The sequence below is a fragment of the Anas platyrhynchos genome, chromosome 8 (genome assembly GCF_047663525.1).
Source record: "Anas platyrhynchos isolate ZD024472 breed Pekin duck chromosome 8, IASCAAS_PekinDuck_T2T, whole genome shotgun sequence".
NCBI lineage: Eukaryota > Metazoa > Chordata > Aves > Anseriformes > Anatidae > Anas > Anas platyrhynchos.
Genome location: NC_092594.1, coordinates 15,946,633 through 15,965,403, shown reverse-complemented (window position 1 = coordinate 15,965,403; position 18,771 = coordinate 15,946,633). Strand labels below are relative to the sequence as shown.

Sequence of the window (18,771 nt, the reverse complement as noted above, 5' to 3'; positions counted from 1 at the left end):
CGTTCACTGAAGTAGCAGACTGCAAGCTCCTCGCCTTGGGATTTACAATAAAATTATCTTCCCTGTGGTACAGCTTCATGAAGCTTTTTTTTTTTTTTTTTTTTTTTTTTTTAATTTGAAGACAAATAAAACAACAATAGTGTTGTTGATCATAGTGCTATTAAACTGTAGGTCCAATTATGGTTTCCAATAATGGGTAAGCAACAAATATTGATGAGTGGTGAATTGTTGAGATGTTTCTGAAGAGCAGTAGAATTATTTTTGAAAGCCAAATTCATTCAAAACATGCAGTTTTCATTTTCATCATTTCAAATATCATTGCAATAAAAGGAAAGAAATATGGAACAGAAAAAAATGGAAACATTTTTCAGCCCATGTTCTTCAGTAAAATTTTTTACCTTGCTTATTCTTCCCTGGACAATAAAGATACTTTTACATTTTTTTCTTGATATAGGGATGAGTATCACTTCCCTTCAGCAGAAAAAAGTACAAATATAACCCCACAGAAGCCATATAGCTGGTAGAAAGGGACTGAATAAGAACAGTTGTAGAGCTTGACTGTAGAGAAATCGGGGCAGTACTAGAACATGAACATGGATGTGAAGGAGGCAAGGTTTACAATTACCAGGCAAGTAATAAAAATAATTTGAAGAAAGATGTGGAGGGGTTGCTAACAAAGGAGAACTTCTGATTGTTCTAGTTCTTAGTGCTGAGCTGAAGCACTCAATCAGGGCTTCACTTGTTTTCTGCAGAACTGAAAGTCTGAATATTTCAGAGCTTACCTTAAAAAAAGAAAAAAAGAAAAAAAAAAAAAAAAGACATTCAACATATAATACAAAGTCTTTATTGCTGATGCTGTCAGTCAATTTTTCTTTCTCAGAGGACAGCTATCAGTTCTATACAACTCAAACGTGACTTTATCATCAGCTAGATGGGTCCCCATCAAACACTTACAGAAGTCAGTGCAGAGACATTTCAGATGAGAAGCAGGTCCAAAGAGATGGTGTGTCACCTCAAGGAACTTCCTGCACTTTGTGATCTATTCATTTTTGCTTTTTTTGTCAAGCAAATATTGTTTTGGAAATACATATTCTATTCACCTAGTTGTGAAATGTTTGTGAATACATTTCAGAATTCAGATAAATGGTTGTGAATTAGGACATCAGTTCTCATCCCAAATTTCTTTAGAGCTTTCTAGGGCTGTAGTCATGTCATCAGTATAATATTCTGGGCCTGTTTTTCTGGCTTAAAATAACTTACTCTTCTAGATTGTCATCTTGCAGTATATAAAACAGTCCAGAAGCATTTACAGGGTCATTTACACTGTTGCTATAACTACTGTAGCCTGCAGTGCAAAACAGAGATGCTTATTAGCACCAGCACTGTCACTGACAAAACACAGACTGACTTCGATGTAATTTGGTTACTTCAGGGACAGGATTTAATATTAGCTTTCTATTAATGGAGGAAAAAAAAAAAAAAAAAGACTGATTGCAATTATTCCATTTTTCTTTCAAAATTTCCAAATGAAGTCTCCGGAGATGTATAGCACAACGATGGATTTGGGACTGATGCTATCATCACAATACAGTACAGCAATATTTCAAGCCTCTAAACATAACCTGTTGCTCTGGAGTCATTTAAGAATGGATTGGACAAGCCATTCAGACAAACGCTGCTGAGAGCCCATTGTTAGTGCATGCTGGAGGAGGTGTCTCAACCATTCATTTCCATCTATAACTAGAACAGTTACTGTCCACTGGCATAGTGGCAAGGCCAGCAGAAAGTTATTCACTTATGAGTGATGTTTCATGTTACAAATCTTTCTTAAATCAGCTTATGTGAACTACTGAGGCTACAATTGGTGACTTTTTTTCAGGAACTGCAACCACCAGGTAATAAAATTATGACAGATCAACACATAGACAGCATTAAACATCCATAAAAGGTGGAAAAAAGAGCTCACGTGACTACGTCTGTTGCAGAAAAGTGAAACAAAATAAAGCATTCTCTATTTATTCTTTACTTATTAGTAAAAGGCAGAATATATTATTAAAGACAGCTGTGGTTAAAGCCAGTTCACAATAAGCAGGATGTGATATATAAGCCTACTCTGAAACTGAAAATGCTGTTTAAAACCATAACCCTGCTTCTTAAAGGTTCTTGGACTACAAAAAGCAGTTTTGCACTGAATATTTTCCATTCAGTCTGATTTTAAAATTTGTGTCACAAAGATAATACTATGTATTTCTCTCTCTTTTTCTGTCTCTTTTTAAAAAATAAATTCACAGTAGATTTTATTATTATTATTATTATTATTATTATTATTATTATTATTTTGGTTATGCTTCAGGAATAAGGAGTCCCAACACAGGTTTTTTTTGTGTGTTTTGTATTGTTTTTTTGTTTTTGACTATGAATGCCTCAACTCTGCAGCCACGAAGAAAGGGCCATGGTATGACTCTCACCAGAACTTACCAGCATTGCATTAAGTGGCAAAAGTCATGGGAAGGTGATGAGGTCACATCTTCTCTCCAGGGCTTGATATCTTACCTGAATAATCAAAATGAGACATTAGCATTAAAAAGAGAAAGACTATATAATTCTTAATCAATGAACTACTGCATAATTTAGCTATAACAAGGAGATTTCCTCTAGGACCTAGGATGGAGGTTGCTCTTCTCCAAGCCTTAACTCAACTAATAGTGAAGAGGTTTCTTTGGTAGTTGTATTATAACACCATTCTTTATTAGAATGAGAAACTTAACCGAGACTGAGCTTGTACATGAAAAGGTTATTTGTGGTGATCAGCCTAAATAAAACAGTACATTTAGGCTATGTGAACTGAAATAAGAATTTTTTGTTTATTTATTGCCAAAAAGAGAAGAAATCACAAATTTTGTGCTGAAGGACATTTTATCCGGGCTGGGAGATTGTAAATGAAAATAAAGCCACAGGTATAGAAGATAAATGAGAAGCTTTAAGTGGACAAGCTTGAAATTAGGCATTCAACATTTCTGAAAAATGGTGTAAAAATTTAAATTTCTGCTTACAAAAATACCTGATTAACCACAGCATCATCAAGCTCTTGCAGGACAGACCAAGAGCCCCCCAGTTTCAGCTTAGCATATTGCAGATAGAGCTAACTTTGTATCCAGCTTATGGCATCTGAGACTGCAGAAAGCAGTTAAAGGTCAGCTAGAAGCTCTGCTAAGTGCTTAAAGAAAATTCTGCATGGTTTTTCATGCAAACTGATTCTCTTTGAAGTTCATTTCAGAGAAGCTATATACACTTCTCACAGGTTTTTGCAAGAAAACGATGGTACCATCCTAAGTGTGCTAAAATATCAAGTTCTGCAAGCACAAAAGCAGGAGTTGCTCTCTGCTGGTAGCTGCGTTTGTCCGTACGATCAACGGCCATTTTGCAAAGCTGTAATCTCACTTCCCTAAATGACGACTGTAAAAACAGAACTGTACTTAAAGTCCTGTGTGTGTGCAGCTGCAGTGACAGCGAAGGTGGAGAACCTCCTTCTTTCCACTACCTGCTCTGGAAACCCTTCAACAGCCAATTGGGGGCAACACAGCATGAGCACGCCTTCCTGAGCACACCAGTTACACCGATGAAACTGCTTAAGGAAGTTAAAGAAACTTTTTCTAAAGCTGGGAAGCTTTTTTAGAAGAAGATGGAAAACCCACTTCTTTTATTCCCCCAGCTAAACATTTCTGCTTCAAAGGATAAATCCTATTACAAAGTCTCGAAGTCAGCAGTTATGGAAGAGCCAAATAAAGCAAGCAAGGCTGGGTAAGTTTTAAGGTCATGCTGACACTTTGAGTGCTCTGTTTATATACAGGATTCTTCTAACATAGCTCGTGGGTATGAATTTAGGGCACAGATATTTTTATTTCTGGCCAATATATGTGAAAACTCATGAATTGCAAGCCTGGGAATTGTATGCATAAAATATTAATTTTATTTTATTTTAAGAACAAGAAACAAATAAACTAAGCAAATAAGAAAGGAAGGTTTCATAAAATTCCTAAAAATGTATTTCAAAGTGTTAATATGATCCGGGAAAGATTCTTTTTTAAATATTTCAAATGTCTGGAAGCAATACTTCCCTTTTCTTTGCAAAATGTTAAAAGTAGAAGATACTGAGTCAACTGTTTCATGTGTTCATGAGTTGTGTTCATGTTCTCTAACATGATGTTTCAGCCTTCTATCTTTAAAATAAGGGAAAGAGCTGCTGAAAATGGAAAGATGTCCATTTCTCTTTGCCAGTGCTTTGCATATAAATTCATGTTAATGTAAGAAGAAGAAATTCATTAATGTGAATAACATAAATAGAGGATTAACAGAAATATTACTATAAGTGAACATTTGAGGGTCGGTGATGCAGAGGCAGAGTTTCTTTTTCTTATGCAAAGAAACAGTTTGGAAACACCTTTAAATGAGGTTGATTTAAAAGCTACCTGAATTCTGTTGTAGAGCAAAGCAGAAGAGAAATAGGCTGAGCCTTCTCCTGCAGAGATCTGAATACCACGAAAGTGAACATCTTGGTAAACCTGGAAACTTGACAAAAGCATCAAGGTAGGCATTATAAAAAACCAACAACGGGGATTCCTTCCAGGAAGTGTGACTCAGAACATTTCCTGCATTTTTGTCCGCATTCAGACTTGGCAGAAAGAAATGCTTTCAAGATCTATTTCATTTAAAAATCAGCTATGTAAACCAAACATACAGACTATATAGAATTATCTGGTATACATCAAGGTAACTCACCGCTAATGTTTTCATACCATTAAGTGTATACTGGTTACCACCCACACACACGTATGCATAGTAGCTTTTACTCATGTCAACAGTGTTTTTCTTAATCCACTGACTATATTGAGCAAGCATTGACTCAAAAATGAAGCTGACAAATTATTGCTTTGAAGGAAATCATATAGCTACTGCACATTTTCCAAAGAATTTGTGATTTCCTCAATAATTGCAGTAATTGACTGAACACTGTCTTGTCTCCAAAATTTAATTATCAATGTTTAAGCACTGCTGTAATATCATCTCTATTACACTGTTTCCTATTAAGTTGCAGGGTGAAATCTTGTTTTTGTTAAATTCGGTAAGAGCTTAGTTCCTGACTTCACTAGGATACCAAAATCTCAGTGATATACTAAGAATTACATTTGTAGGTCTTGACTGAAAAGAACTGCAAATGTACTGCAACTCCACGGCCTAAAACATTTGTAGTTCTTTTCTTTCCATCACAAATCACTTCAGAGATTCACATGTCATTCTTTGGTCTTGTTAAGCCTGAAGAACCTTGTTTAAGCACCTACACATCTGGCTAATTAGGTGGTGTTTGTTGCTATCACATCCAAATATCATGGGCATCCAAATGAAGGGATGTACCCATGATATGGAAGACTTTCCACTCTACCATCCCAGGGGATTTCATTATTATTTTTTTTTCTTTTCTTTTCCCCCTCCCCCTTTCTTTCTTGTGCTGCTGTTGGCAGAAAACTTAATTCAATTGTTTTACAGTTCACCCAGAAATAGAAAACCTTGAAATTACGAACAAAGGTAAAACAGTGTTGAGAACAACCTTTTTCAGTACCTTGGTTCCAGACATGTAAAATTGTGCTAAGACTGTATCTAAAAATAGAAAGTGCAATCTCCATATCACCTGTAGGTAGACTGTACATTTCTAATACTCATTTTTATTTAAGTGGCTGATTACCCTTGGGCATCTCATACAAAGTTCAGAGCCATCAAAGCGTTCTTACCAGCTGTGAAAAGGCACTTTCAGACACAGATAGAATATTGATAAGGAATTCTCTGAAGAATTTCCCTCTTCTACCAGACCAACACTTCCTTGCTCAGCCAACTACATTTTACCATGTTACTCTCAGCCAGATGCTTGACTAGCATGGATTCAATTGAATAAAAGAGAAACTGGTTTTGGACTGTATATGTGCTCTGCAGCTGTCAGGGTTTATCTTTCACTACTGCAAAACTCATTTCTCTAGCTGGAGTAATCCACTGTTCCCAGATGTATGAGTACACACAATTCGGAGAACTGCAATTTTGTACTTCCCATGATTAAAAAAAAACTCTGTAAGAGAGTGAGTTCTCTTTTTCCCCCACTCAAGAGTTCCCCTACCTTATTGGCCTACTTTATTATTATTATTACTATTATTATTATTTAAATTTCAGTTCTCCCGCGTTTGTACTGCTCAAGATCTGTTCGTCTTTCCCTAGCTAAAAATTTCATTCCTATAAGTGATGACTTCAGGAAGGAGACACATGATATCTATAAAAAAATAAATAAATAAAAACACCCTCTTTTCAGTTTTGTACAAAACCAAGATCATTACTGGCTCAAATTCCTGCCCATACTCATTAGAATTTCAATTCCTCTAAAATTCATGTTCTTAGAGATTTTGCCAAGGGAGCCCAAGCTATGTAAATCAGGCTACAGAACATACATAAGCATCAGGCAAGAAAAAGAAATCATTTCCAAAATTATTCAATCCATAACAACGGATTGTTCTGGTTCTCAGCCCCACTATCAACTAACCCTGGACAAGTTGCTTATGTGAGGATACTTTCAGTGCACAATGCTGTGCTACGTCAAAAATGGTTCTAAATGTTCATACTCCTTCACCTTCAGGCTTTGAACTAAGCCATAGTCCTGGTCTCATAAAGTTAATTCCAGGCCTGTACCAGCTCTGGTCTACAAAAATCAACATACTGTTCAGGGTTAATTTATACAGCACACATAAAAAGTGATTCCTGAAAATTTCATTTGGGTGAATGAAATCGGGTATTATTTCTTTCTGTATTGTTCTCTAAGACAGAATACTTGAAACCAATGAAAAATACATGTAACTTAGCATCTTTGATGAATATGTGGAGTTTTATAAATAGAGTGCAGTGTCTCAGAATAGCATGATATTTGAAAGATGATTGTGGTGAACAAAGCAGACTGTATATGCTGTTACCCTAGAAGGCTCTCACCTAAGTCGTAGTGCTACAACTTCATCTTCAGCTTATAGAATTTCCCGTAGTTCACAGGCTGTGGCAACACAGCCTCAGACTCCGTGCATTCAAAACCACATCTCTGCAAGAGTATTTAAGTTTAAATAGGTGTCTGTACGGCTTCCCTTGTAAGTTTTGCCATACTACATCATCTCTGTTTCCTTAAAGATTAGTAGCACAACGCAGACACTGAAGAGAAAAATCACTGTACTGAAAATGTGCAACTCTGTATGAAAAATGTCAGGAAAAATTTTACCGTGTGTTTCTGAAGTCTGAAGTAGAGTTATTAATAATAACAAATAAAGCGTTCCTTTAGGAATATAATGTAATCAAACGCTTTGTGAAACCATGTAGAGCAGTAACAGCAATTTATAACATATATCAAAATAGCTTTGTATATACAGAATACATACAATTCTTCAAAACCATCTTTTGTTTCTTAAACAGTGTGTCTCCTGAAGAAGCAGTGAAATGGGGTGAATCTTTTGACAAATTGCTTTCCCAGAAAGGTTAGTAGTTTTTTTTCCCCCTCTTCCTGTTGATTATTATGATGGAAAATTGATGGAAAATTACAAAATCCAGTTGTGCATTTAAGTAGACATGGCTGTTACTTAAATTAGGTATGATGGGTCATTTGTAGCAGCATGTGTTTCAGCTCTGCTCATGTGCTTAAGCTATAGCATGCTGTCAACTACTGAAAATAGTTGAAAATAACTTTTAAGTTGGGTATTTTGCTGAACAAAGCCAAATAACAGGAAGTGAAGATTTCTTGCAATAAACTGTGAAAGGCACCCAAAAGTTATTAAATTGTTCTGTAATGAATAAGGTGCTTTTCTGCTGTATCAATTCTTATCAGGCACTTGGAAAAATCCATTATAATAGTGGCATACTAATAAATTATTTAGAATAGCATTCACATTAACAGAAACTGATATTATCTTTTCTGGACTAAATTTTTTGACATAGGCAAGAAGAACAGCTATGTTCTGATGAGGTAACTGCTATATTAGCATGAAAATACTGAATGACAGTTTAAAAACATGCTTGGAAATCTGCTGGCTACTCTCTCATCCATCATTTTGCCTCTGCCTAGAATCACACTGTATTGTTCCTGTCCTGTCGTATTAGCAGGCTTGTATAATAAAGGCTGAAAATGAATTTTTATGTTATTATTATTGTATTTGGCATGAAGCAGTAGTTTTTTTGTTCTAAAATATTTCATAGTGATTATCTTCCTACTAGGGATAACTAGCCATGTGTGGCATACAGGCACTATTAAAATGAGCTTATAATAGAAAGAGGACTTGCAGACAGAAAGCGCCTCTATATTTTTATCAGGAGAAATATAAAAATAGGGAAAAAATCCAAGTTTGCATGGAAATCAATATTGCATCTTTGTCCTGCATCTTTGTACAATATATGCAAGTTTGATACTGAATTTCTTAATCAAACAGCTCATTAACATTGTGACTTTGTCTGAAGGCTAGAACTCTGAATTATCATTATCAACACATCACTCTTAGTAAAACATATCAACTTTAACGTAAAAAGCAGAAAACGGGAGTCCTTGCTTCTTATAAATATCTATTTTTCATTGCTACATTGGAGCTACACTATTTAACACTTCTGTTAACCTTGGGAAAGTAAGAAATGTTTAAATGGACTTCAGAAGATCTAAAATGTCTGGAAGTGTCAGACCATTGCCTATTTCTGGTCCACATCTTTACTACCCTCTTTCAGGTAGATAAATCCTTCCAGAACAATTTCAGTGGTTTTAAATTCTTAAGAACCAATTGTGAAAGGCAGGCGAACTCAGTACTGAGAGTATTTAGTCATATGTTTGTGGATATATAGGGTCCCAAGGCAGAAATCACTTGCTCCAGATATAAGAGCTATACGAGGCAACATTTGGCCAAAGAATGGATTTTTCATGATGGCTATGAGAAAGGCTTGTTACATCACCTTCATTTGAATATTGCTGAAATACTCCTGACAGCAAGACTGGAAACTTAAAAATGAAAAAAATAAAAATAGATTCTATGTACCTAAAAGAAGAACTTGTCACTTTTGACACAGCTGGTTTCTAAAACAGTGATAGGATCCAAACTGGCCATCGTTTGCAAGGGCCCATTGCTTACATAATTATCAAATGCACACGTCCCCCTCTTCCCACTCTGGATGGATGCACGTATGATCCCACTGCACTGCTGGACACTCTATGGTTTTCAAATATGTTCCTTGAGCAGTTGACTCCAATACAATTGCATTACTTCCCAGACTAAGCATCTTTAGGAAAGAAAATATCTTCAGCATGTGATCAATACTAGGATAAAACAAAGAAAAACAAAAAGAAAAAAGAAAAGAGAAAAAGAGAAAAGGAAAAGAAAAATTGTTACTGGAGAACAGTCTACTTGTGAGCAAAGGTTCAAACGACTTATGTTAACCTAAATGTGATATTCAACTTGAGCAAAATCCATCACTTCCAGATTTATCCAGGTCTTTTGATTGCTTCCATTTATAAATTCATAAGGTCTTGGTAATTAATTTTTACAGATGCTGAGAATTCTGTAATGGGAGTTACAGCACTCAGGATCATAATCAAAGAAATACACTTAATTAAAAACTGTATATAATTTAAAATAATTATCTCTAATAGAATGTAACTCGAAGGGAGTACAACCTATTTTGTTACTTTGCATAGACTGTTTGAAAATATTAACTGTCTGATAAGTATATATATATATATATATATTTTTTTTTTTTTTTAACACAATTCAATATTCCTTTCTGTAGCTGGACTGGATGCCTTTACAAAGTTTCTGAAAACTGAGTTCAGTGAGGAGAACATCGAGTTCTGGATAGCTTGCGAGGATTACAAGAAAAGCAAAACTACACATGAACTCTTCCCAAAAGCTAAGACCATTTATGAAACATTCATAAGGAAAGATGCTCCAAAAGAGGTACAGTAAAAACATTCTTCATTGTACACAGTATTTGCCACAAATGCATCTGATGAAATCTGCCTTTAAGAAGAGCATGCCCAGAAGCAGTGGCAACAGTTAATTGTGTACTCACTGACTTCAGAAGACTGTATCTTAAATGTCAAAACTTTGGAAGGAAGCCTGGAAGCAACTGCATAGATTATTCTTGCTGTCCTCCAGGCTCCTGGCTCCAGGCAGAAACCACTGCATGGTACTCATTTAAGTGTAAACGTTATATCTCAGGAATCAAAGATTCCTAGGGGGCTATGGCTATATACAGGCTATATACGAATATAGAATATAGAATACATATATATATATTTGTATATAAAAGGGCAGTGAGTATACACACACACACAAATATATACACACATACACACAGAGTATTTTAAAGGATAAATATTAATGATAAATGTTAATGTTGCCATGGAGACTTATCAGCCAGTGTTTGTGAAAAAATATCATCCGTCTTTAAAGCCACCTTCAGAACAACAGAATAATTCTTTCATTCTCTTTAACTAGCAATTATTTATGAAATTATTACATAGCTGAGACTCAGAAGCTTTTATTTTAAAGACTAAAGGAGAGTAGAAGAAACTTTTAAGTTAAACATCTCCTTTAAAGCAATAATTATAATGTTTTAAGCATAGATTTTTCTTGATTGATCTCCCTGCAAAGCCAAAGCTCTGGCTGAGCATTCTCGCTATGTTACTGACAGCACAAACACAAATAAGTTCATGTGTCAATCCTCATTAGCAATAAGGCCTTTTTGTATTACTGTAGTAGTACAAAGTCTTCCTATTTATGTCTCCGCATTGCTGAAATTTATTGTAAAGGAATTGTATTATAAATGAGCAAAAAACATTTTTTGCCTGGTCTAGGAAGGAGATGAAGAGGTTGAGAAATGATGAACTCTCACTGAAATCAGGATCAGCTTCTTCAGTAGGCCATTTGGACTTCCAATTTCCTGTGATTCTATCAAGTTTGAGCAGATAGCAAGTTTAGCAAGTATTAGCTAAATTAGCAAGTTTGTCACTTGCTAATACTCCTTTTCCCCGTATTATTATTACTCCTATTATTATAATTATTATTATTATTTTTTTGTATTTATTTGTCAGAATAGAAGTTAAACCCTAGCTGCTACTTCCCTGTAACAAGGGTGAAAAAGGTCTAATTCTTATTTTAAGAGGATTGCAAAATGGTGCAATTTCCACTCATAATTCCCACAGATTACCTTTAAGGTTCAGATCTGTTTTTAGGACAGGGGGCCAATTTGGTAGGTCCACTTGCAAAACTTATAGGCATTTTTATTGCTTTTCCTGCAGCATCTCAGTAGGGTAGACCTTACATAAAAAGAAAACCCCACAATTATTTGAGGGGCAGCAGATTGGTCTATAAGCAGTTACGGTGGGGCAGCAGGCACTGATACTATCAACTCTTGAGAATGACATAAGCAAAAGGATGAGCAGGATGCAAGCCGGCGAGGGGATGGGGTATGAAAGTCACACTTTGACCAACAGTAATGAAATGATTTCTTTAACTATCGTACTTTTGGTTTGCTGCATGTGGCGTGGGTGCTGTTGTGCGAAAGCAGATGGCTCTGGTGAGACTTCCTTCCTTGGGTTCAACCAAGCAGCTGAGCCCAGCCAGTAGCATCTCCCTGCAGACCACTCAGCTCTGGAACGTGCATCTCCTCTCTGACTTCTTGTCCTTCAGAGTTCTTTTACAGACATTTTTTATTGAGCATAGTTAGATAGGATCCTAAAATTGTAGGTCTGATGGAATGGACCATTATACCATCATTAATTACTCTTCATTTTTTAGATCTAAGCTATTTGTTATAGCTTTAAGGAAATGTCACGTGTCATTTCCTTAAACAATAGCATGCTACTGAAGCGACTTTTGACTGGATCAGGAATTTCTTTTTTCTTTCAAAATAGCATGCTCAAGCCTGTATCTGACACTTCAATAAAATCCTCACACTAAGTAAATCTTCCCAGAATTAATCCAACAGTACATGGAATAAAAGATGGTTTTGATATGCTTTCCACATCTCTAAAACCTCCAGAAGCCTATTACAATTATTTTAATATTTTAATTATTAGAATTTTCTCACCTTCCGGCAACCAAAACTCTATACAGGAGTTAGAAATTTTAAATATGCACTAGCATATTCTAATGAGATGAAGTCTACATAAATCCTAAATGAGAACGGAGGCAGTTCTGCCTTAGGCTGGTGTTGCAAGCTTGACAACAGGAACTATATAAGGATTGCCGTTAGCAAATCCCTTTTACTCCAATGCTACCACAGCAAACTCAATCAGTTTTATTTTACCAGTTAGTTCACCAGTTTTTGATTGTACCAGTGACACATCTGTGAAGACTTTCTAACAGCCATTATTCAGCTAATTCTGTGGCATTCATACACAGTTGTGTAAGGGATTCAAAGTCCTCTTATCTTTCAACCAAATATAGTAACACTTTCAACCAAATATAGTATCATTGCTACAGATAACAACACAGGAAATACATTAATGTACATTAAAGAGATACGCTTTTCTTCATTCTCCAGGTGAATTTGGACTTCCAAACCAAAGAAGTTACAAGTCAGAATATTGAACAGCCCCTCATCACCACCTTTGATGCAGCACAAAACACAGTCTACAGGCTGATGGAGCAAGACTGCTATCCACGTTTCCTAAGATCTGATACTTATTTAAATTTGGTCAAGGGAAGAAATCCTGGTCGTCCCACTCTTAGGAGGCGGTCTCGATCTTTTACAGTCAATGATTTCCAGGGTGTGCGGCCAGACTTTACTGCTTGGTAATAGGAAACACAACCCTTACAAATTCTAGCTACTGCAAGCAAACTGTATGTGTGCTCTAAAATCCAAATCCTTAGCTGGTGTAAATATGTAGAAAACAAAATTGCATGCATTTATACCAGGCCATAGTTCTGTTACCAGTGAGTAATCTCATTTATTGTAGCTAAGTGGGCACTATATATTGGCAAGACATGTTGTGTGAACCTTTTATACAGTATTTTTTTTTTAACTCAGTCAAGAGCTGTTACCATATCTGAAAGAAGAATCTGAGTTTCCAACATGAAAATGTTGTTTAAAAGGCCATTTGATAACATCCATCATATATTCTGAGCCTGTATTATTTAAAACAGTTTCATCACAATTTGAACCTATATACATAGTCTTTGCACATAACTTTGTTTTTGCAGTATTTCCTACACTAAGCACAGAATATTTGTGGTATTTCTCATATTGCAAAACACATGGGAACATTAGTTGGGTGAAATGTAAAAATTATACGGATTTTAACTACAGCCACTGCATAATTAAAATTTAGCTATTGCATATTTTAAGAGAATCGTAAGAAAGCCTATTTAATTTTTATAGGAATATATTTTGTACTGTTTTCTTATGTGTGTCTGTTCTCTCTATTTAAATTATTCTGTATAAATCCGCTTTGTCATCATGTGTTCTATTTTTTTTTTGCAAGAAAATGAGCAGCAATCAAGAACCAAGAATGCTATTTTAATGCAATGTGTGTTAATATCAAGTAATGTATATATATAAATATTCACTTTTATTTGTAAATACTCATGTTATACCACCTTTGTTACTAAACTTTGTTCTAATTTTTTTCTGCCTTTTATTTTGAAAAAGAGTTTGAAAATTAACATCTCTTGGACTAAGTAGAATAATGCTCAGTTCTACCTATCATAAATGTACTCTCTGTGGGTATAGAGCAGGAAGGAAGAATCCCCCATTTTATTTGTTTAAAGTCATGCATATCATTTTCGTAGCAAGCATATGCAACCACCCTTTTCTTTCAGGATTGATGCAGACGTATTTAGAAACAGGGGGAAATTATTAAAATCTTACACATTGGTTCTGTTCAGCAACTAAGTGACTCCAGGCTTTAGTTGGAACTGTGACTTGTACACGCAGTCACCTTGCATAGAATGTAAGCTTTCTCCCTTTTCTTTCTCGTTCAGTAAATGGTCAAAGTGATGAGGTGCAGCTCATCATGAATTTTATGTTCAGTACTAATTCAGAGCATATATGAACTGCTTGTTCTGAGGACTTTAGTGTCTGCTTTACTAACTTTCAATAAATCTGAAGTGATCTACTTAAAAAGTTGCCAGGATTCAGTTTATCACTATTATGTTGATTAAAACAAACAAACAAACAACAACAACAAAACACAGAAGCTTCCCTTCACTTATAATTAAATAGTAGCTATAATCAATGCCATTTCAATCAAAAGTGGTAAGCAAAGCACAGAGACACAGAACTCACCAGGTGATGCTGCTGCGTGGCAATGACCCAGGATCAGTGTTCTCCAAGCTCTTTGTTTTACCTGCTAAATAAATAGGAAACACATTTGCAGTTGAGGAATGTGATCCTTCCTGATTTATTCTATTACTCTTCCCTAGCCCCAAAACTCTGGGCAGAAGTTTCACACAAGTGAATGCTGCAGTCACTATTTCTAAGACTGTAAGTGGTCAGAAACCGGGCACGGTGATTCGGGAATAAACTGAACGTTTTTAGCAGGTTGGTATTGTACTTCAGTCACCCTTATCAATATAAAGTGCAGCTTTGGAGCTTGTCAGCCTCCATTTTTAAAGAACTGTCAACATTCCTGTTGTCATTGTTACAGGCGTCACATGAAGGAGTGAATGCAGTGAAAGGCAACTTTATAACCCAATTTCACTGCTGAAGTCGGTGTATTTGTCTAGATGGTTGATTTAGCCTTGTTCTTTGACTGCGTCTCTCCTAAATGTGAATCAATTCTTCTCAGAATCCTTTTAATTAAGGAATCCCTAGTATCACCAACAATGGTGCCAGAGTTCCCAGGTATTTAAAATATGCATTTTCTTATGCTTTGTATTACTAACTTTGTTTGACATAGAGAACAGACCACCTCAAGGTATTCCATTCTTTGTGGTATAATCAAATTATTCAAACCCTTAAAAAGCAGTAGCTATTACCCTGTTTGGATATTATTCATATCAACGACTCACTCTGAGTCCTTTTTCTGCAAACATGTAGAGAAGACTGTCATTTTTTTCCTCATTTATTTGCACATCCAGCTCTTGGCCCTAAGGTTTTGATGTCTGAAGATGGTCTGGGAAATATCAGTTCATTATTGCCTAAACCTTTATATGCTGCCTATCCCCTTCTTGCCTTGTGTATCACTACACAGCCATCCTTTACTGTAGGTCTCACTATTTTTTGCCCAATTATTCTTGCATAGTGTCTGTCTACAAGCAAGCCTCCTGTTTTCCTCCCCAAGCTAAATCATGCATGCAACCAGTTAGATGGATGAATTAACTGCTGCTCACAATATGTACCTCTGTGCACAAAAACTGAGTAGCCATTACTGCACCCAAAACGTTCTTCTGTGTGCTCACCTATCTGAATGATATCCTGCCAAATGCCTCACTTGGTAGTTCACTTGGGAGGTAGCGGTGGGTCTGTTACAACATGGGCATAAGATTTAGATGTTTGCAGCTAGATTCTCAACTGGTGTGATTCTGTTCCTCCACACCAGCTAAGAATCTGGACATTTACTCTTACCATGGATTAAATAAATTTAAAAGACTGTATATTCAATACATGTCCAAAACCCAGACAAATGACAAATACAATGCTTTGGGTAAGACGTTTTCTACTCAGCAAAGAAAGCCCAGCTGTTAGTCAAAAGTGTCTGTAATGATAAATGTAAGTAAGCAGGCGCCCTTTGTTTCATTTCACAGAAACATGGAAAATTTTGCTTATCTCCAGGGAGGCCTTCCTCAAAACCATCACTCTGTGGTACTGACAGTGCTAGTCTCTTTTATGAGTTTTATAATGACAGCAAACAAATAAGATATTCTTGGTAGCTATTTATGCATGTATGTTTTTCAGAGATAATTATGAACCAGAACTGAATTTACAGCAGACTAATGCCATGGGAACTACTGTAAGAAGACAGTCAAGATAAACTCAGAAAAAGGAAAACAAAAGGCACAAAGATAAACCAAAATAACATAATTATCTGGCACAAGGTTCTTTTCTAAAAGTGGCTCCTTTTAGTGGCAAAAAAATTAGCGTTCTATTGTAGTTCTGGAAAATGCACTAAACATAGATTTAGGACAAGTCTATGATGCTTTTTCCAGGAGTCAGTGAAACAGGATTGATCAGACTAGCCTTGCACTGGTGTATTTATAGTATAAACCTCAGAACAGAGCCAGAAATCATAGTTAGGCTTCTGTAGGTTTGGCAGAATCAGTGTCATAGTTATGTAAATTGTTTATCTGACCTAGTGCAAATAATACATACAAAGCCTATTGGGCACATATTTTTATTGGGAATTATTTTATGTAGCAGCATTTTCGTAGCATCAACACAATACTTCACCCCTACAAAAACACTTCACTTTACTCCTTGCATATATGAACTCTTGAGACTGAATGTATGAGGGAAATAATCTACTGAATTGTGTCGGTTTGTTGCCTGTTTGGATACCCAGGTCTGATTAGATGCATTGAATTAGCTAAAATTATCATCTGCCATTCTTAGCTTGAGGGAGATTAAAATAAATACACATGTATACATCTTTTTTTTTTTTTTTTTTGGCTTTTAGGATTTGATTTGCAAAAGACAACTAATTTTTGAACTGACAAGGAACAAGAAGAATGAGATCTAACATAACGGATCTCAAAGAACAGGATAGATTTCTATCTTCCACTAACGTAGGCAATTGGTAATAAGGCTCTTATAAGCCTCTACATGCTACAGTTTATAAGTGACTCACAAAAGGCAGGTCATTTTTTTCTCTTTTCTTTTTGTCCCCAGCTGCTCAGCCTGCCTTAGTTGACTACTGTTTTGAATGCAGTTGCATCTCCTTTCCAAATTCTTTTCCATGCTTACTGTCAAAAAAATGAAAAAAAAATGCATAAAACCATCTTCCTCTCTTCTGTGATCCATATGCTTATGCGCATACACCTTGCTCAGATACCTGGCCTAGATCCCTCTCTGTTTTCTACATGACAGCCAAATGCTTCAATCAAATAAGCTTTAAGCTCCTGCGTGGCTCTGTGCCAAAGATATAAATATCTTTCCTCTATACAGCATCCAACTTCCCTCCATTCCTACTTTTTTCTTGCTAATGTCTTGTTGCTACATTCCATTTTTTTTTTTTACACCAACCATATAGAACTCTCTTTGTAAATGCTCCCTGTTTATCTAGACCACGAGGTTTATAATTTAGGCTTTATCTTCGCCTTCATTATGAAACATAGCTAAAATTCACTAGCATGAAATACAATAATGGACAGCAATTCGTAGTTTTCAAACAGAAGATTAAGCTGAAACCCAACACAATGACAAGCCCTAAACTGTTGTTTCTCCACCATGCCATTTGTTTGTACTCTTGTTTCTACACAACTTTCCAGACCCATTTTAAATTTAAAGCTACTATTGAATCCTAATGTGGACTGTTTCCCTCAGGGGAACGCAGCAAGAGCTTTTCTGCAACATACACATACAGGCACACAGGAGAAGTGAGAGATATACTTCCAATAGTCTTCCACAAAAATAAGGCAACCAAGAACATCTATATTTTGGTTTTCCTTTTCATCCATTTCCTAGCACAGCTTGGCTTGGGACCCACCACCAGCAAGGCACCACTTAAGAGAAGACTGATATGGAGAATTATGGTTCAAGAGCCTTCTGAGGCATCATGCCTACCTTTCATACATTCTTGTGTTGGTGCAATTCATACCCATATCCAAGCACAAGGTCACAAAACGGTCTTTTACATTTGCACTATATAGGCTCCTTCTGCAAACTGACGTTTTGTGAAGTCTGATGTTATATAAATAAGAGTTTATTCATCCAGGGCATGATCTGTGACAAACAACCTGCCAGCTAGTGCTAAACAAGAATCTTCAAACTTGCACGTTTTCTTGAGAATTGTCAATTCTCCTCTACTGTAGATATGTGTTAGTATAGGATTTGGAAATCATGCATATAAGGAGCCTAGAATGATGTAAAACATTTTGACAGATTGTTCTTGAAATCAAATCTTTTACCTGAAGGGCACACTTTGCTTGGGTGGAAAATAACAGCTTATTTCCTTATGCAAAAAAACCCTCAGTGGCACACCACAGAGATATTCACATGGAAAAAAAAAAAAAGTAGTAAGTTGACCGCACCATGCTATTAGAAGGTGGAAGGCAGACATTTGCATAGTGCTGTGATTAAAATGTATTTGCATCCCATATGACAGGTGGTGGTTCCCTTTTACTTGGATGTTGGCCGTACTCCACTCATCTTGGCTTCTCCCGATGTCAGAAAGGTAGTAAAGTCTACATGTACTTGAATTACTTGGACCAAGAGAACATTAACTTTTCTGCCGAGGTTATGCTATACAGAACACTATCCAACAAGGCTCAGTGTGGAATGGATTCAACAGAGGCCAGGTGCTGAAGGGCAATGACATATTGAACCTGATCCAGGGGAAACGCCAAAACTGCTGTTGGAGAGCGTGACCTTTTCTTACGTTGAGTACAAGGTGAGTACAAGGCAACCCTGTCAGGAACATATATAAATGCAACAGATTTCTTAGGCTAATACACCAACAGTTTGAACGTGAGCAGATGTTTTATGCTGCCTGTTGAGATAAGTATCTAGCTCAGGTGTGGCTCAGTGGAACACAAACTGACTTGCTTAATTTCCCTAATCAGC

General features: G+C 36.2%; 1 protein-coding gene and 2 long non-coding RNA genes across 3 annotated transcripts in view; 1 reads left to right on the top strand and 2 right to left on the bottom strand.

Moving 5' to 3' along the window:
• Nucleotides 1-163: 163 nt before the first annotated feature.
• Nucleotides 164-4,570, bottom strand: LOC140003152 (uncharacterized). Its single transcript, XR_011811202.1, has 3 exons — nt 4,470-4,570; nt 2,479-2,553; nt 164-782 (listed from the first exon to the last, which is right to left on the bottom strand). It is a non-coding gene; the product is annotated as an uncharacterized lncRNA (long non-coding RNA).
• Nucleotides 3,468-13,677, top strand: RGS18 (regulator of G protein signaling 18). The gene is made up of 5 exons (XM_005010354.6): nt 3,468-3,801; nt 4,486-4,587; nt 7,489-7,550; nt 9,835-10,001; nt 12,595-13,677. The coding sequence occupies exons 1-5, from the start codon at nt 3,683-3,685 to the stop codon at nt 12,847-12,849; spliced, it is 705 nt and encodes a 234-aa protein (XP_005010411.3). The 5' UTR covers nt 3,468-3,682; the 3' UTR covers nt 12,850-13,677.
• The window catches only part of LOC119717665 (uncharacterized), a 39,047-nt gene continuing 27,757 nt past the window's right edge, over nt 7,482-18,771 (bottom strand). Inside the window, exons 2-3 of the long non-coding RNA XR_005267669.2 lie at nt 14,338-14,401; nt 7,482-9,364 (exon numbers count right to left, since the gene is read on the bottom strand). This is a non-coding gene — a long non-coding RNA (uncharacterized lncRNA). The remainder of the gene's footprint in view (nt 9,365-14,337; nt 14,402-18,771) is intronic.